This window comes from Carcharhinus amblyrhynchos, chromosome 5, assembly GCF_965287045.1.
Source record: "Carcharhinus amblyrhynchos chromosome 5, sCarAmb.v2.hapA, whole genome shotgun sequence".
Taxonomy (NCBI): Eukaryota; Metazoa; Chordata; class Chondrichthyes; order Carcharhiniformes; family Carcharhinidae; genus Carcharhinus; species Carcharhinus amblyrhynchos.
Window position 1 is genome coordinate 121942694 of NC_137328.1, and position 20863 is coordinate 121963556.

Here is a 20863-nt window from a genome sequence, read left to right on the forward strand (position 1 = left end):
CGAGTATCCACCTCTCTCAATTTACATCCATTCAAATAATAATCTGCCTCCCTATTTTTGCTACCAAAGTGGATAAACTCACATTTATCCACATTATTCTGCATCTACCATGCATATGTCCACTCATGCAACTTGTCCAAATCACACTGAAGCATCTCTGTATCCACCTCACATCCCAGCCTCCCACTCAACTTTGCAACATCTGCAAATTTGGAGATAATACATTTAATTCCCTCTTCCTATCTGAATCATAGAACCCTACAGTACAGAAAGAGGCCCTTCGGCCCATCAAGTCTGCACCAAACACAATCCCACCCAAGCCTACCCCCATATCCCTACATATTATACCCATTAATCCCTCTAACCTACACATCCCTGGACACTAAGGGGCAATTTCTCAGCATGGCCAATCAACCTAACCCGCACATCTTTGGACTGTGGGAGGAAACCGGAGCACCTGGAGGAAACCCATGCAGACACAAGGAGAATGTGCAAACTCCACACAGACAGTGACCCGAGCCGGGAATCGAACCCAGGACCCTGGAGCTGTGAAGCAGCAGTGCTAACCACTGTGCTACCGTACCGCCCATTATCTGCTAACCAGCTCTTGATCCTTTTCAAGACATTACCCGCAATCCCATGCACTTTAACTTTACATAGTAGCCTGCTATGTGAGAACTTGTCGAAAGTCTTCTGTAAGTCTAAATAAACCACATCCACCTGTTCTAGTTGGTCAATTTCACTAGCTACATCCTCAAAGAATTCCAATAGATTTGTCAAGCATGACTTCCCTATTGTAAGATAAGAACATAAGAAATAGGAGCAGGAGTCGGCCATCTAGCCCTTCGAGCCTGCTCCGCCATTCAATAAGATCACGGCTGTAAATCCATGCTGCCTTTGTCATTGCCTTCCAAATACTGAGTAATGAAATCCTTGATAATAGCAACTTCCCCAGTACCAACATTTGGCTCACTGGTCTATAGTTCCTTGTTTTCTCTCTACCTCCCTTCTTGAATAGCAGGCTTACATTAGCTACAATCTATAGGAACCAGTCCAAAGTCCAAGGAATTTTGGAAGATAACCAGCAATGGATCTACTATTTCCTTAAATGCTCTGGGATAAAGATTACCAGGCTCTGAAGATTTATCCACCTTCAATCCCATCAACGTCCCCAAAACCAATTCTTAACTAATCCTGATTTCCTTCAGCTCCTCACTAAAACATGTTTCTCTCAGAACATCTGGTACATTATTCATGTCTTCATTTGTAAAGATAGAAGCAATGTATGAATTTAGTTCTTCAGCTATTTCTTCACCCTCTTATGAATTCTCATGTTTCTGATCATAAGAGCCTGCATTAGTGTTTGCCAATCTTTTTCTCTTTATGCACCTGTAGAAATTTGTACAGTCAGTTTTTATGTTCCTTACTGAATGGCGGAGCCACATCGATTGACCGAATGGCCTACTCCTGCCTTGTTTTTTCCCTTCTAAAACGGAACTGACAGGGTGACTCTACAGAGAGCATCAATGGTCTGGTGGCCTCCTTCTGTGCTGTAACAGCAATGAGACACAGTCTCACTGTGCTGCCTCACAGTGCCAGGGACCCAAATTCGACACCTGGCTTGCGTCACTGTCTGTGTGGAGCTTGCACATTCTCCCCTTATCTGCCTGTGTGTTTCCTCCAGGTGCTCCGGCTTTTTCCCATAGTCCAAAAAACGTGCTAGTTAGGTGCACTGGCCATTGCTAAACTCTCTCTCAGTGTACCTGAACAGGCACCGGAGTGTAGCAACTAGGGGATTTTCACAGTCATTTCATCGCAATGTCTGTCAACTAGAAGATTTTCACAGTAACGTCGTTGCAGTGTCGGCAACTCTTTGCTTCCCATCTGCTAACCAGCTTTTGATCCTTTTCAAGGTATTACCTGCAATCCCATGCACTTTAACTTTACATAGTAGTCTGCTGCGTGAGACCTTGTTGAAAGCCTTCTGTAAGTCTAAATAAACCACATCCACCTGTTCTACTTGGTCAATTTCACTAGTTACATCCTCAAAGAATTCCAATAGATTTGTCAAGCATGACTTCCCTATTGATAAATAAACTTTTTAGAAGATTGCCATTTGGTACTTTTAACCATTACAAAAGAGAAAGTTTTTTATTTAATAGTGTCACAAGTAGGCTTACATTAACACTGCAATGAAGTTACTGTAAAAATCCCCTAGTCGCCACACTCTGGCACCTGTTCGGGTACTGAAGGAGAATTTAGCATGGCCAATGCACCTAACCAGCATGTCTTTCGGACTATGGGAGAAAACTGGAGGAAACGCACGCCAGACAAGGGGAGAACATGCAGACTCTGCACAGACAGTGACCCAATATGGAAATCGAACCGGGGTCCCTGGCGCTGTGAGGTAGCAGTGCTTTTCCTCGGATGGAGAAAGCTAGCACGAGGGGGCATAGCTTTAAATTAAGGGGTGGTAGTTATAGGACGGATATCAGGGGTAGGTTCTTTACCCAGAGGGTGGTGAGGGATTGGGATGCCCTGCCTGCTGCAGTTGTGGATGTGCCTAGTTTGGGGGCGTTTAAGAGATCCGTGGATAGGTTTATGGATGGAAAGGGTTTGGTTTAGGTTAGAGGGTCATTGTTTCTTAACTGGTCGGCGCAACATCGTGGCCGAAGGGCCTGTTCTGCGCTGTAATGTTCTATGTTCTAATCACTGTGCCACCATGCTACCCTTCCCAAATTCTTCAAAAAAACTAAAGTCAGTTTGCTTTTGTTTGTACCACTCTTCCCTTTTGATCAGAAAGTAGTGGTTCAGAGTCCTATTTGTAATCCAGTTTGTGATTCTGGTACACTGTTGAGAGAACTGGAAGTGCTGTCCTTCCAATTAGACAAAGTAAGGACATATTTTCAGCTCCAGTCAATCGGGTTGACATTGAAGATGCAATGACAATACTTAATAAACAGCTCTCTCAGATACTCTGATTAATATTCCTGCACAACTCACTGATGAATGCACAAGCATGAATAGTGGACCACCAAGATAACACTGAGGACACTTTAAAGAATCCTATCACATACAAAGCACTTTGACCCATTCCCGAGAGATCAGATATGGTGCAATTATAAATTCAAGTGCTTTCTTATTTCCATATACTCACAATTCTAGCCACCAAGTCACTGAGATTTAAGCCATATTTTGCCACCACTGGCCTCAGCACTTCTGTCACAGGTTTGGTGGGTTTGGCCTTTAAACCGACTGATCTATTTATAGGAACAAGGTCCAACCTGAAAGCAGAAGGAAGTGTAAGCCGTCAAATTTCAATCAATTAGTTTCATATTAAAAATGGAACATTCTCAAGTAAAACGTTTTAACACAACATTTATAACTTCAAATCAAAGCAAGTTACTGTGAATGCTGGAATCTGAAACAAAAACAGAAAATGCTGGAAAATCTCAGCAGGTCTGACAGCATTTAGAACATAGAAAAACTACAGCACAAACAGGCCCTTCGGCCCACAAGTTTCACCGAGCATCTCTACCTACTAGGCTTATCTACAACCCTCAATCCTACTAAGTCCCATGTACTCATCCAGAAGTCTCTTAAAAGACCCTATCAAATCCGCCTCCACCACCACCACCGGCAGCCGATTCCACACACCCACCATCCTCTGAGTGAAAAACTTACCCCGACATCTCCTCTGTACCTACTTTCCAGCACCTTAAACCTGTGTCCTCTTGTGGCAGCCACTCCAGCCCTGGGAAAAAGCCTCTGAGAATCCACATGATCAATAGCTCCCAACATCTTATACACCTCTATCAGGTCACCTCTCATCGTTCGTCTCTCCAAGAAGACAGAGCTCTCTCAACCTATCCTCATAAGGCATGCCACCCAATCCAGGCAACAGCCTTGTAAATCTCCTCTGCACCCTTTCAATGGCTTCCACATCCTTCCTGTAAAGGGGCGACCAGAACTGAGCACAGTACTCCAAGTGGGCTCTGACCAGAGTCTTTTACAGCTGCAGCATTATCTCCCGACTCCTAAACTCAATCCCTCGATTAATGAAGGCCAGTACACCATACGCCTTCTTAACCACATCCTCTACCTGCAAAGCTGATTTGAGACTCCTATGAACCCGGGCCCCAAGATCCTTCTGATCTTCCACACGGCTAAGAGTCTTACTCTTAATACTATATTCCTTCATCCCATTTGACCTGCCAAAATGAACCACCACACACTTATCCGGGTTGAAGTCCATCTGCCATTTCTCCGCCCAGTCTTGCATCCTAACTATGTCTCACTGCAACTTCTGACATCCCTCCACACTATCCACAACACCTCCAACCCTTGTGTTGTCGGCAAACTTACCATACCATCCCTCCACTTCCTCATCCAGGTCATTTATAAAAATCACAAACGGCAAGGGTCCAAGAACAGATCCCTGAGGCACTCCACTGGTGACTGACCTCCATGCAGAAAAAGACCCACCTACAACCACTCTTTGCCTTCTGCGGGCAAGCCAGTCTGGATCCACAAAGCAATGTCCCCTTGGATCCCATGCCCCCTCACTTTTTCAATAAGCCTTGCATGGGGGACCTTATCAAACGCCTTGCTGAAGTCCATATATACCACATCTACCACTCCTCCTTCGTCAATGTGTTTAGTCACATCTTCAAATAAACTCAACCAGGCTTGTACGGCACGATATGCCTTTGACAAACCCATGCTGACTATATTTGTGGAGAGAGAATAGAGCCAATGTTTCGAGTCTGGATGACCCCTTGTCCCAGATGCTATCGGGCCTGCTGAGATTTTCCAGTATTTTCTGTTTTTGATTTATAACTTCAGTTTTTCTTTATATTATTGGCTACATGATCCCATTCATTGGAGTTTCAGTAGTTCTCATTTCCTTTTATTCATTTGTGGGACATGGGTGTCACTGGCTGGGCCAGCATTTATTGCCCATCCCTAGTTGCCCTAGGAGGGGCAGTTGACAGTCAACCACATTGCTGTGGCTCTGGGGTCACATATAGGCCAAGCCAGATAAGGACGGCAGATTTCCTTCCCTAAAGGACATTAGTGAACCAGATGGGTTTTTCCAACAATTGGCAATGGTTTCAGGTTACCATTAGATTCTTAATTCCAGATATTTTTTATTGTTGAATTCAAATTCCACCATCTGCTGTGGAAGGATTCGAACCCGGATCCCCTGGTCCATTAGCAGGGTTTCTGGATTAATAGACCAGCGATCTCTGTAAGGATTTTGTGCAACCAAAGAACAATTTTTGTCCTGCTGCCTTTTCACTAATTCATTATCACAAAGATACAAATTGCAAGTCAATTTGTGACCAACAACAAACATCCCACAAGTCTGTGGGACAACATGTTGGACATTTCATCTGCTGGAATTTTTCACCCAATCTGCCTAGTTATCACAGGTGATTGGATAAAAATAAATGTTTGGTTCGGAACCTGGACTCAAATTATGTCCAAACTTATGGGATGAAATGTCAGCTGTTACGTTCAAATGTGAAATAAATGTGTTCAGTCACAGGCTATTTTTTAACTGGGCAGTAGTGTACTTGACAGAATTTTTCCTGTAGGACCACAGGATAGTTGGTGTGGTAAGCAGAAAATGTGAACCGGAAAATGTGAAGTAGAAAGAAAAACCGCTCTACTGAGCTTATGGCAGGTTGTTTTGTTGGACCAGAACAGTTTTACTCTGCTGAATTTTGTCTTCCTTACAAAAGCAAAATATTGCAATTTCCAAAAATCACAGATTCACAAAATTGTTACTGTGTAGGAGGCCATTCAGCCCATCATGCCTGCACCAGCTCTCCAAATGAGCAATTCACCTGGTGCCATTCCCCTGCCTTCTCCCAGTGGCCATGCTTATTCTTCCTTTTCAGGTGAGTCCAAAGCTTAAAACTTTTCTCTGCAATAAAATCATTCCGTCATCTTCCAAATATATGAAAATTAGAATCACAGAATCCCTACAGGGCAGGAGGCCATTCAGCCCATTGAATCTGCACCAACCACAATCCCACCCAGACCCTATTCCCATAACCTTACATATTTACCCTATTAATCCCCTGACACTAGGGTCAATTTAGTATGGCCAATCAACCTAACCCACATACCTTTGGACTGTGGGAGGAAACTGGAGCACCCAGAGAAAACCCACACAGACACGGGGAGAACATGCAAACTCCACACAGACAGTGATCCGAGGCCAGAATTGAAACCTGGGTCCTTGGCTCTGTGATGCAGCAGTGTTAACCATTGTGCCACCATGCCACCCATTAGTTAAGCTAATTAATTTACCTTTTTTTACAGTTTAAATTTTCTTTACAGCCATGATCTCTTTGAAAGGCTCAACGGGAACACAGGAGTGACATCTGATCATTTAGTCCCTATTCTGCCATTCAGTGTGATCATGGCTGATATGCAAACTAACTTTATTCCATAACTCTTAATACTGCAGGTAAACAAGTCAATTTCAGTTTTAAAATTGACAATAACAATTGATCTAACAACGCTGTTATTGCAAATACCAACAGCCTTCTGACAGGGCTGCAACAGTTTATTGAACTTTGGGATTTAACTGATTTGGAAATAAAAAGTGTCTGAAACAAGAACAGGAAATGCTGGAAAATCTCAGCAGTTGGACAGCATCTGTGGAGAGAGAACAGAACCTATGTTTCAAGTCCAGGTGACCCCTCAAAGGGTCATCTCTCCACAGATGCTGTTAGATCTGCAGTTGATTTCTAATATAGTGGCTACAGTGCATCAGGAGAAGGCAGATGCCATGGGTATATCTAAACGACAGGATATGTTTCAAATCAAAATTTTGAAGTTTAGGGCTTATTGGTTATTAACATTAACAGCTCGCAGTTCATTCACTTTGCATTTTGTAGATTACTAATGTCACACAAAGCATCCTAAAAAGCTATAACACCACACTGCCAAACACCCCTCCTGCACCTCACATAAAAAAAATCAAATTGTCAGGGAACTAAGATGGATAGACGGAGTTAAGGGGACTAATCGGTCATGGTCTAACTGAATTGGCGAACAGGCTTGAGGAGCTGAAAAGCTACACATGGAATCCTACAGTGTTGAAGGAGGCCATTCGGCCCATTGAGTCTGCACTGACCACAATCTGACCTAGGCCCTATCTCCATACATTTACCCTAGCTGTCCCCCTGACACTAAGGGGCAACTTAGCATGGCCACACTTAACCCGCACATCTTTGGACTGTGGGAAGAAACTAGAGCACCTGAGGTAAACCCAGGGCAAACGTGCAAACTCCACACAGACAGTGACCCAAGCCAGGAATCGAACCTGGGTCCCTGGCGCTGTGAGGCAGCAGTGCTAACCTCTGTGCCACCATCCCACCCCCTTTGCCAATGTCCCAATCATGACAATTTGTTAACTTACCGAAATAGTGTACGTTTCTCCAATCGAATCTCCCGTGAGCTCAAAGTGTTGCAGTCTTGATCAAGTACAAGAGGCTTAAAAATAATTCAGAGTTAATACAAGAAAATATTGCTAAAATATTTGTTATAATAGTGTGCAAAAATCTCAAACTCATTTTAGCAATATGCCTTCTCAACAAGAACTCACATTTATATGGCACCTTTAATGTAATCAAACATGCCTAGGTGCTTCACAGGAACCTTATAAAACAAAGTATAACACCAAGCCGTATTAGGTCAGATGAGATAGTTATCGACTTCAGGAAGCGCAGTGGAGGACATGCCGCTGTCTATATCAACGGAGGCTAAGTGGAAATGATCAAGAGCTTCAAGTTTTTAGGTGTCCAGATCACCAAGACCTGTCCTGGTCCCTCCATGCCGATCCTATATGAGAAACAGCTGTCACACAGTGAGTGGTTCAGATTTGACCCTTCAGAAAAGATGGCCAAGAGGAGATTTGATGAAGGTATTCAAAATCATCAGGGTCTAGACAGAGTAGACAGCAAGAAACTGTTCCTAGTCGTGAAAGGAAAAGATTGAGAGGGCAAAGGTTTAAAGTAATTATCAAAAAAATCAAGTGTTATCACAGAAAATCAGTATGCAGATGCAGCATATAATAAAAAAGGTAAATGGGACGTTGGCATTTATTGCAAAAAGATGTGTTGTTGCAATTGTATAGGTGTTAGTGAGACTACATCTGATAGTATGGTGTCAATTTTTAGACTCCTTATTTGAGGAAGGGTGTAATAGCATTGGAGGCAGTTCAGAGGAGGTTCACCAGATTGATTCCGGAGATGAAGGGGTTGACATATGAAGAGAGATTAAACAGCTTGGATTTGGACTCACTGGAGTTTAGAAGGATGAGAGGGATATGATCGAGGTACACAAAATTTTAAAAGGGATTGATAAGTAAATGTAGACCAAATGTTTCTCTTATGCGGCAATCTAGGACAAGAGGTCGCGGGATTTACATTAAGAGGCAGTAAATTTAAAACTGAGATGAGGAGGTACTACTTCTCACAGAAGGTGGTGAATTTCTGGAACTTGCTGCCCCACAGCACGGTGGGACCTGAATCATTGAATGATTTCAAGAAGGAGATAGATATATTTCTAAGAAAGAAAAAGAGATAAAGGCAAATGGGAAACAGATGGGAGGTAGATTTGAGAGCAGGAGAGATCAGCCACGGTCCAATTGAATGGTGAAGCATGCTCAAAGGGCTGAATTTGCCGACTTCTCCCCTAATCCCTATTTTCCTATGCTGTGAGGAAACACTATTTTCATGCACCAACTAGTTAGGATCTGAAATTCTCTGCCTGACAGCATGGTGGAGACAGATTCAATCAAAGCTTTTAAAAAGGGGATTACGTTGTTATCTGAAAAGAATGTGCAGAGTTACAGGTAGATGGCCTGAGAATGAAACTCAGTAAGTTGCTCATTCGAAGAGCTGGCACAGATACAATGGGCCAAGTGGCCTCCTTCTGCTCCATCCCAACTCTGCGATTCAGTTACCTCTCTCTTCATTGTTATTTTCCTGCCACTTCAACATCTATTTTCATTGTCATCTATTATCCATTCTTTACCGCCATTCACCTAAGGAGTTCATGACTTTTAACACAACCCCACCATCAATGGAACCCCTATTCATACCATCATCAGAGGTTGCACAGTGCGGTTTGACATACCTTATCACCTCCAACCAGAAAGAGGTCCACGGCTGCCAACTGAATCTGCATCTTTTCACAGAGCTCCGTCAACAGTTCTCTTATCGAAATGCCGGTTTGGATCGAAACTTTGTGAAAGGAACCATCTGGCAGACTCACAGTGCAGTATTTTGAAGGCTTTTCGCTCTCTGCTACTGGCACTTTCGTGGAAATATACTTTTGGAAAAAGAAGATCTTCGATCAGGCTGGAATACTAAAAGAACAACAAACTGGGACACAATTGACACCAGTGGATCCTAAATCAATATTAATTCCTCATTAGGTCAAAACATATTTAAAATATGTTTTCAGCTATTAAAATAAAGGATAAAATTAAAACACAAACAAACAATGGGGGCAATTCTTCTCCATGCCCTCACATCCTTACTGAAGTGTAGTGACCAGAGCTGAATGCAGTATTCTTGTTCAGCCTGACTACAGCTTCATAAATGTTCAGCATTCATCTGTACCTCTTTTTATTACTTTACTAACTACTCTTTTATCATGGACGGCCACCTTCTAAGATCTATGTACAAGAACTCTGAGGTCCTTCTGTTCCTGCTTTAGAACAATGCTATCAAGTACAAATTGCCTCTCTTCCTGTCCTGTAAAAACGCCAAGTTAAGTTCCATCTGTTATTTGCTTGTCCATTCTGCCAGCTATCTGTATCCTGTTGCAGTTGACTGATATCATCACTGTTTACCACATTTGTGAATTCCACATCACTGGCAAATTATTAAATTCCAATATCTAGGTCACATCCAAAAGCATCGCCTTGCACTAAGCCTTGAGGAATACCATAGTCTATCATCTTACAATCTGAAAAAAAAGGGACATAGAGCACAAGAACAAGGCAGCAATACAAGAACTTATACAAGATACTAGTTAAACCTCAGCTGGGGTACTGCGTACAGTTCTGGATGTCATACTACAGGAAGGGTGTGAACGCATTGGAGAGAGTGCAGAAGAAGTTTACAAGAATGGTTCTGGGGATGAGAAACTTCAGTTATGAGGATAGATTGGAGAGGTTGGAACTGTTCTCTTTGGAGAGAAGGCGGCTAAGAGGAGATTTGATAGGCATGTTCAAAATCATGAGGGGGCTGGACAGAGTAGATGGTGGGGGGAAACTGTTCCCACTCATAAAAGGATTGACGATGAGGAGGCATAGACTTAAAGTTATTTACAAAAGAAGCAAATGTGATATGAGAAAAAACTTTTTCACACAAGTCATTGGGGTCTGGAATGCACTGCCTGGAAGTATGGAGGAGGCAAGTTCAATTGAGGCAGAATTGTATGCAGTACTTTGTCAAATGCTTTCTTAAAAAGTCCATATAGACATAATACACAGCCTTCAATTCATCAACTTTCTCCGCTTCTTCATCAAAAAATTCAATTACATTAGTTAAACATGATCTGCCTGAAAGCTTTACGTATGTCCAGGACATTCAAGATTTAGGTGGTCCCTGTAGAAATGGAAGCTTGATTACAAAATAAAGAAAAACTTATCGTCTCAGCTATTTTATGCTGTTTCTTTAGCAGTGGATTTCCACCCCACCCCCTCCCCCCCCTCTCTTCTCTCAAAGGTGTTGACTCATTGCTGGGTTTTAACTTACAAGTTCTAAAATACTTCCAGAACCTCATGCAATTTGACTATGGTTCCAATTCTGTCATTACCAGATAACCAAATTAAGTAAATATTCTCAACAAGACCCATTGCAAGCAATGGGTGGTCCCCCACACCGACAGTATAGTTAAGAAAGCCCATCAGCATCTCTATTTTCTCATAAGACTAGGAAATTTGATATGTCAGCTACAACTGTCACCAACTTTTACAGATGCACCATAGAAAGCATTCTTTCTGGTTGTATCACAGCTTGGTATGGCTCCTGCTCTGCCCAAGACCGCAAGAAACTACAATGGGTCGTGAACGAAGCCCAGTCTCTCACACAAACCAGCCTCCCACCCATTGACACTGTCTACATCCAGCCAGCATAATTAAGGACCCAATGCACCCAGGACATATTCTCTTCCATCTTCTTTCATCAGAAAAAAAGATACAAACCAACTCAAGAACAGCTTCTTCTTCTGCTATCAGACTTTTGAATGAACTCACCTTGCATTAAGTTGATGTTTCCCCATTCCCCACCTACGACTGTAACACTACATTCTGCACTCTCTCATTTCCTTCTCTATGAATGCTATGCTTTGTCTACAGAGCGCACAAGAAACAATACTTTTCACTGTACATGTGGCAATAATAAATTAAATATCAAATCAACTTTGAACGACTGTGCTCTCTCTGAGGTAATGTGGCTGAGGACAATTTCAGTTATATTTCCTCTCAGCTAGCATCAGCACAGACCAGAAGTCACTGTGTGGCACACTGACTTAAACCAGCACACCTCATGTCACATCCTTTTTACAAAGTAATTTTGAAATTAAAATAAACAGCTTTCCTCCTGTAAATGACCTGGAGTTAATGAACCTCTATTAAATTAAAATGTTTTCAAAGAGTAGTCAAGGTTCAGTTCCTCCATTACGACCACTTGAGAGCTGTGGGGTTACACCCATGTTTCTATATAGTTTGCGCTAACCTCTTGTTTGTTGTTTCTTGGGCAGCTAGAAGCCATCCCTTCAGTGCTTGTGGAAGATGACATGGAACCAAATGATTCCCGACGCCACTGAGACAGTCCATTACTTTCAGATAAATCTAGCAAGCGATAAAAAGAATGATTATTGTTTCAACATAACAATCTTTCCTGCAAAATTAAAAGGTAAAGTTTATTTATTATTCACAAGTAAGGCTTACATTAATACTGCAATGAAGTTACTGTGAAATTTCCCTAGTCGCCATACTCTGGTACCTGCACTTAAGCAGCATGTCTTTCAGAACGTGGAAGGAAACCGGAGCGCCCAGAGGAAACCCATGCAGACAGAGAGAATGCGCAAACTCCACATGACAGTGACTCAATCTGGGAATGGTACCCGGGTCCCTGGCATTGTGAAGCAGCAGTGCTAACCACGGTCTCACCACACCGCCCTCATTAATGCAGCCCATTACCTTGTAAAGCTACCCAGTGCTGCTACTACTCCTGCATAAAATTATGGCACCTTCACTTGTTGAAAAGGTAGCGGGTATGGCTAATGTGATTACAAAATACATGGGTCAAATCTTCCTGCCCCTCCTGCTGGAAGGATCTCCCATACAATTCAGGCCCTGATTCCTAACATTTGGACATCTCTCTTGTTTAAGTGGACCACAATACTAAAGGGGCAGTCTGGCCATAACCAGTTTAATCATGACTTCTTTTCATCCATACTCTGCTCTTCTGGCTCTGTAACTGAACATTGCTGCTCTGCACCAGATGGATAAGTTCATCATCGAGTCAATTTGAAATTTCAAGATCTCTTTCAACGTCAGCCTGAGTTACTTCAACATCATTTATGGACCCTTTGACAAAAAATGATCTAGACTTGAAACATCAGCTCTTTTTTCTCCTTACAGATGCTGCCAGACCTGCTGAGATTTTCCAGCGTTTTCTCTTTTGGTTTCAGATTCCAGCATCCGAAGTAATTTGCTTTGATTCATTCATGAAAGACATATGTTTCTCATTTCTCTTTCTAATGTGGAGCATTTTACACTGGCCCTCAGAGAATTATAGAATGATATGGCACACGAGGAGGATCTTTAACCCAACATGCCTACGCACTGAACCACTTCCAATCTCACTTTTCATTGTATTGTATATCAGAATCCCACACAAATGAAATTAGAGAGTCATTTAGGGCACAGATGGGGGCCATTTAGCCCATTGCAGAATAATCCATTCAGACCAACTCTTTCACTTAAACTCTGTAATCGTACACATTTAGTTCCTTCAAGTGCCCATTCAGTTTCTTTTCCAAAACATTGATTGTTCTGCTTCCACAACCCTTGTGGGCAGCTAGTTCCAACTAATTACGGCCCGGTAGCACAGTGGTTAGCACTGCTGCTTCACAGCTCCAGGGGCCCGGGTTCGATTCCTGGCTTGGGTCACTGTCTGTGTGGAGTTTGCACATTCTCTTCGTGTATGTGTGGGTTTCCTTCGGGTGCTCCAGTTTCCTCCCACAGTCCAAATTTGTGCAGGTTACATTGATTGGCCATGCTAAAATTGCCCCTTAGTGTCCTGAAATGCGTAGGTTAGAAAGATTAGCGGCTAAACGTGTAGGTTTATGGGGATAGGGCCTGGGTGGGATTGTGGTCAGTGCAGACTCGATGGGCCAAATGGCCTCTTTCTGTACTGTAGGGTTTCTATGATTCTAATTGCTCTTCACTGTATAAAATTTTCTTCAGGTTCTTCCTTGTACATTTACCATCAGCTAATGGAAAAAAAATTTCCTTATCTATCTCACCTAAGCCTGTCAGAATCCTGTGCCCATCCATCAAATCTCCCCTCAATCCCCTTTGCTCCAAGGAGAAAAAACCCAGCTTCGCCAAACTAACCTTCCAACTATAATCCCTCATCCCTGGAATCATTCTGGTGAATCTACTACTACTTCGAAAAATAAAAATGATGTATTTAGTAGCATTTAAATGCAAGCATAGAGAATTTACCCGCTTGTGAATCTCCATTCTCTTTTCTCTTTTGAGCTCTTCCCAGACTCCTTCGTGACCAGGAGAAAAATGTTCCCTTCTTCTTGTTGCCATTATCATCTTCAAGTTCGATGGGTAGTAATCTGCCCGGTTTAATTTTTGCGCTGGACTGAACAAGGGAAAAAAAAACTAATGAATAAAACTTGCAATTAGAAAATTACCTCACTCAGTATAGCCCAAAGCTATTTGTTTGCCTTCCGATGGTTGTCCCAAATAAAATTATTACTTAAACCTGTTTCAAACTGTCAAAAACACACAGTCTTTCCATATTTCAGCTTCTGCCTGTCCCTTCCTGGATCTGTAAACTTTAAGACCACTTCCCATGAAACAGCAAGTTCCAAGTAAAACCTTTAACATTTCCGCTTGGACAGTTAAATTAGATTAGATGTTATGAGAACAAATGTGACTTACTTAAAATTTAATTTCACAGTTTTAACTCATTATACGATATCTATGTATAAAAGGTGAAGGAAACTGGCCAAGTGTGGTGTTTATTAAGTATATGTTTGCACATGTGTTTAATAATTGTTCAGTGAAAGATGAAGTTTATTTATTAATGTCACAAGTAGGCTTACAATAACACTGCAATGAAGCTACTGTGAATCCACTAGTCGCCTCACTCCAGCGCTTGTTTGGGTACACTGAGGGAGAATTTATCATGGCCTAATGCACCTAACCCTCACAGCTTTCAGACTGTGGGAGGAAACCGGAACACCCGGAGCAAACTCACGCAGACACGGGCAGAATGTGCAAACTCCACACAGACAGTGACCCAAGCCAGGAATTGAACCCGGGTCCCTGGTACTGGGGGGCAGCAATGCTAATTACCGTGCCAAAAAAATGGTTGCATATTAATGGCTGTTTAGTAGAACACTTAAGTTTGTTCAGCAAAGCTCTCTGCATTCCTTAGGCCAGTTAAGCCCTTGTAACACACCGGCTACCCATGACTAGCATCATAGAAACAGAGAAAATAGGAGCAGGAAGAGACCATTCAGTCTTTCAAGCCTGCTCCTCCACTGTCTGTATGCTTGGCTTGCTCCATCTCAGCCTCTGAAGTTTTTCAGAAACATAATGAAATCTTGCAATCTTTGAGGGCAAAACAAAAGCAATGACAAAATGATGTTCCTGATTGAATTAGAAACAGATTTAATGCAAATCTGCCTGTTATTGCTCAAAAAAGAATTATACAAACAATATCAATAGAAGGTGGCGTAAAAAGCAGAAAACCGCCAAAAACCACAGACAATAGAATCCATCTGCTTCGACTAAGTTTGAGAGCTGGATTTTTGTGAAGTTGGAATGACACAAAATGACATGGGGCAGCATGGTAGTAGAGGGGTGGCATAGTGGCACTGTTGCCTCATGACCCCGGGTTCCTGGTGCTAAGTCCAGCCTCGGGTTACTGGTGGTGTGGCGTCTACATGTTCTCCCCGTATCTGCGTAGGTTTCCTCCGGGTGCTCTGATTTCCTCCGGAGTCCAAAGATAGGTGCATTGACCATATTAAGTTGACTCTAGTGTCAGGGAGATTAGCACAGTAAACAGGTGGGGTTATAGGAATAGAGACTGGGTAGGACTGTGATTTGTGCTGACCCAATAGGCCGAATGGTCTCCTTCTGCACTGCAGGGATTCTATGACTGAAGGGATTTAGAAATAGCTAGCAGGACCTGATTCAAGGATTTCAGCCCCTTTCCCAGCACTGACAAATTTTGCGGGTGAGGATAAAGATGTGGGTAGCGAGCTTGTAATCTGTGCTCCTGACTTGGCAAGCTCCAGTGGAGGAATTGGTATCTCCTAGCCAACACCCCCCACAATTTTCATGGAGTCGCTGTCAGCTTTTTCATGATTTGTGGTTCACTGTCCCTCAGAGACGTTGGATTCAGGAACCTTTGGACAGGCAAATTCAAAAGGTCTTAGCCATGCCCCTTAGCCATCGCTCCCCCTCACACCTTTGTTCCTTTTTAAAATCCCCTATCATCATTCTGACACACTCGGAGGCTTGAAAATCCAAAATCTTGCCTCAGTTTTCAGTGGGAATAAAGAGATAAGGAAGCAGAGTAGGAAGCGGTATTAAGAGTAGGAGGAAGCTTGTCTGAAGTATAGACATCAGTTTAATGACCTGTTCCTGTGTCTTAGATTCTATGTAATTGTTCTAGTACTTTAAAGAGTGCCAGGAATGAATACAATGTCGTACAAATTATGGTAATTTACTTATTTGTGGCGCTAACTGCAGTGTTGTGCTTCTGTTTGACATGCAAGAGTTATCAGATTGGCACGGCAGGGGATATTATTCATACTTCAAGGATGCTTTCTTTTACACTGAAATATTAGAAGATTAAAACACAATACAGTATTGTGAGATTTGTGTGGGCAGTGGATCAGAGCAGCTTTGCAGCTTGGGTTAGTTGCGCTGCATAGCCTACACTCGGGGAATAAATATAAATCGGTGTAGAACCACTGCAAACAAATTTCTCTATCTTAGAGAATTAGGATGTTAGCTTTAGCAACAAATGCAGTGAATCTAAGTATTCAGCTCATCTGTTGCTTGATCTCACCCACTTACTGGATGGTGCCAGAAGACTAAAATATTTATTCTATTCAAGTCAAGTAGGAACTGCATAATTCAATGGATCAGAAGCGTATTTTGAACAATATTTATCCAAAGTTTATCAATATTTTACATTTTTTTAAATTTAATTTAATCAGTTCATTTCATTCTTTAGTTCAGAAGGAAACAAAACCTGTAATAGAAAACTTTGCAAAGACTAATTGAATAGGAAGCAAATTTTGCGCCTGAGGAGAAGCAGAGGTCTCAAAATACAATTATCTTCTTCTGTGCTTCATTCTAGCAAAGCAAATGCTAGGAATGGACTCACAATATTTGTACACCACTAGTGAACTGGCCTGATAAATAAACTTTATTTTCCATTTTTCAGTTATTAGTGTCAGAAGTAGGCTTATATTAACACTGCAATGAAGTTACTGTGAAAATCCCCTCGTTGCCAGAATCCAGCATGTGTCTGGGTACACTGAGGGAGAACTTCACAGAAAGAGAATGTCACAGAATACTGAGAAAAATATTCTCCTCATTTCAGTCTTAAATTGGAGACTCCTTATTTTTAAACTATGGCCCCAAGGTCTAGTTTCCACCATAAAAGGGAAACATCCTTACAGCATCCACTCTGTCAAGTTGCCTCAGTTCAATAAGACCACCTCTCAAACTTCTAAACTCCCAACAAATTGTTATAGTCCCATGTTCATGGTTCCCCCACAGTGGGTGATTCCAGGATATTGACCAAGCACACTGAATGAATGGAAACATATGCCCAATTAAGGATGTGGTGTGACTTAGAGTGAAATATAGGGGTGATGATGATTTCCAATAATCTTGTTGCTTTCACATATGAATTAGGAAGAATAGGCCATTCCACCCCACGAGCCTGTGCTACCATTTGATAAGATCATGTCTGATCTGGTTGCGGGCTCTACTTTCCTGTCTATCCTCTTTGACTCTCTCATCAATCAAGAATCTATCCAAGATAAAGGCAAATTATTTTGGATGCTGTATTCTGAAACAAAAACAGAAAATGCTGGAGAAACCCAGCAGGCCTGACAGCATCTGTGGAGAAAGAATAGAGCCAACATTTCGAATGTGGATGACCTTCGACAGAGAATCTATCTTAACTCAGTCTTAAGAATATTCAATGACCCAGCCTCCACTGCTCTCTGGGGAAGAGAATTCCAGTGACTAATGACCCGCAAGAGAAAAAAACCTCATCTGTGTCTTAATTGGCAGACACCTTACTTTAAGGGGTGTGTCACCTAGATCTTGTCTCTCCCACAAAGGAAAACATCCTTTCAGCATCTACATGGTCAAGTTCACTCAGGATCTTATATATTTCAATATGGTCACCTCTCATTCTTCCTGTCAATTTGGACAAGTTCACATTTCCCCACATTATACTCCATCTGCCAAAGTTTTGGCCACTAACTTAGCCTGCTCATATCTCCTTACAGGCTCTCTAACCCCTTTTGATAACTTACTTTCCTACTAGCTTGGTGTCACCAGTAAATTAAGCTACAATATATTCAGTCCCTTCATCCATGTCATTGATGTAAATTGTAAAAAGTCAAGAGATCGAACTGGTCCCAGTGGCACTTCAATCATTACACCTTTCCAAACCAAAAGTGAGCCAGTTATCCCTATTCTCCATTGCCTGTCAACTAACCAATCCTCTCTATATTCATGGTATTTTACACTTTAGTTCCTATTTCGTGTAGCAATCTTTGATGTGGAATCTTATTAAATGCCTTCCTGAAATCCAAGAAAGCCGTATCTACAGGTTACCCTTCATCCACATTGAGTAATTAACAAGCAAAGTAATAAATTAGCCAAACACATTTTCCCTTCCACAAAATTATGTTGACTCCATCTGATTGCATTGAGATTCTCTAAGTGCTTTCCTTCAATCTCCTTGATAATAGATCCCAGCATTTTTCCTATGACAGATATCAGGTCTAACCGGCCTGCAGTTTTGTGTCTTCCTCCATTTGCTATTTTCCACTCTGATGTCACCGCTCCAGAATCTTGGAAAATTTGGAAAACTCAAAAAGTTTGATCACTCAAAAGTGGAGGTGACTAAATAGCAGGCAGGAAAGTGGAGTTGAAGCCACAGTCAGATGGTCTTGATGGCAAAGCAGAATCAAGGGGCCAAATGGCTTCCTCCTGCTCCTAATTCACATGATGGACGTATGTGTAGGATTGAAGACGACTCAGAGCAGCTTCATTACTTCATTATTGAACAGTTAGAAGGATAGTTGACTTAATTACATCATCAGATCATATCAGTATCTGTTGTCCCTCCTCCCTTCCCTCAAATCATTTCTCCATTTGCCCAATATAAAGGTGCACACATACCTTTAAGCTTTCAATTCCGGTGATTTGTATAAACTTAAAATCCTCACCTGCCTTTTCTCTTTCATAGATGCTGATAGATTATTTGCTTACATTAATGCCAATGGAATATGAATTGGTCTCTTCTCTATAAAGTCCATACTCATACTCTCATAGCATAATGCATACCAACATTCATTTTAAATAACTTGCATCAGAGTAAATCAAGGATGCAGGCATTTCGCATTTTATCAGTTTCCACCACTATTCAATGGAAATAAGAATGAATGTGCTGTAGAGGAATTAAGGGTGCTCTTTATCTATGCTGAAACATGTTCCCAGCCTCTTGCTGTTTGCATGGAATTGACAACATTAATTGGACTTAACAAGTGACTCATTTGATTGTGAACAAGAATGCAACTCACTTATCTTTTGAAGCTGTGTTTTCTCTTAGTCATAGAATCCCTGCAGTGTAGAAGGAGGCCATTCAGCCCATCAAGTCTGCATAAACCACAATCCCACCCGGGCTCTATTCCCATAACTTCACATATTTACGCTGCTAATCCCCTGACACTAAGGGGCAATTTAGCATGGCCAATCAACCTACCCCACACATCTTTGGACTGTGGAGGAAATCGAAGAACCCGGAGGAAACCCACACAAGCACAGGGAGAATGTGCAAACTCCACACAGACAGTGATCCAAGGCCAGAATTGAACCAGAGTCCCTGGTGCCGTGAGGCAGCAGTCCTAACCACTGTGCCACCCATGTTGTTCTGCTTCCTCCTCCTTGATTTCCTTACCTTCTTTTCAGGAGGCATGGGCGACATGCTGGGCTGCAGTTTCATGGATACCGTACATTATGTCACCCAAATGCCAAAGTGAATGAGCACTGGCACGTTTTTGAACTTCAATCCTGCCCTCACTTATACACTTACCTTCTGTGTGGAGCACTGGATAATGGCCAGGAGGTGAGAATCCTAGGTGTCTTTCTTCCCCTCATCCTACCCCACGACCCTCAACTCATGTATAAATTGAAGTTAATAAGAATGTTTAAAGGTCAAGTACATACTTTGTTTGGGGTGGAATGGTTGGACCGGTCCGAGCTGGCACTGTGTCTTGAGGCAGGACTGCATGGTACCTGGCAAGGATCAGGTAAGCTGCGACCTTCCACCTCTGCTAACATGCATTCTTGGTACAGTGTTGATTTCAAAAAACGAGTGTAGCTGTCAAACTTCATCAAGTTAAAAATCTACTTGGGAGGAAAGAAATATTGTGGTCATGTTTTTTCTAAAACAGTTATTTTCAGAACAAGAGAAAAGTGGGGGCCAGAATCCTCCGACTGTTCACACCAGTGGGATTCCCTAGTCCCACTCCAGTGAACGGAGATTTGGCTGAATGTCAAATTCTCCATCCTCACTGGTAGTGGCAGCAGGACATGAGCAACTGGAGAATTCCGGTCAGAATGTTACTTTTCCATGCTTTGTGTAAAAAAAAAGAAAAATAATATACAACTGAATAACAAGCAAAGCAACAAATATATTGTTATCAGAATGTGAATTCGAAAACAATGGTTAGAGTCATAGAGGTTTACAGCATGGAAAGAGGCCCTTCAGCCCAACTTGTCCATGCCGCAGTTTTTTAAAACCATTAAGCTAGTCCCAATTGCCCACATTTGGTCCATATCCCTCTACAGGTTACAGAAACTTCCTTCATAGGTTGGATGTTTTCTGCAATTAGGCCTACTTGACAGTGTTATGACTACTACAAAAGTACTTCATCACAACTTAATGTTTTTTTGAGTGAGGAGATAGTGGGGAAAGAATTTAATCAGCGGATCTTGTGAATGAACGAACGCTCAGCTTGTATTTCTATACCTGGAGTTGCTGCTCTTTAAACATATCTGGATGTGGTGCATTAATGATATCATCAGCTAACTGTGCCTGGCTGTCAATATTGACAGGGGTGACTGCCTTGTTGGATAAAAAGTTGTTGTAGATCTCCCGAGCTCGATACAAAAGCTGTGGAATCAAACAACAAAAAGCTGTAAAATATATTTCACATGATTAACAAATGGATACTTTAACAAATAAATACACGAAGTAAGAAAAATTGTAACTACTTTAACCTTCACAAACATCAAGTAACACCAGGCTGAAGC

At 42.0% G+C, this 20863-nt stretch overlaps 1 protein-coding gene across 1 annotated transcript in view; it reads right to left on the minus strand.

Moving 5' to 3' along the window:
• The window catches only part of rgs12b (regulator of G protein signaling 12b), a 195393-nt gene that overhangs the window by 42780 nt on the left and 131750 nt on the right, over positions 1-20863 (minus strand). Inside the window, exons 7-13 of the mRNA XM_080189495.1 lie at positions 20580-20723; positions 19775-19954; positions 13772-13919; positions 11772-11887; positions 9160-9354; positions 7439-7512; positions 3158-3284 (exon numbers count right to left, since the gene is read on the minus strand). Of these exons, the coding sequence (XP_080045621.1) occupies positions 3158-3284; positions 7439-7512; positions 9160-9354; positions 11772-11887; positions 13772-13919; positions 19775-19954; positions 20580-20723 (984 nt within the window). The remainder of the gene's footprint in view (positions 1-3157; positions 3285-7438; positions 7513-9159; positions 9355-11771; positions 11888-13771; positions 13920-19774; positions 19955-20579; positions 20724-20863) is intronic.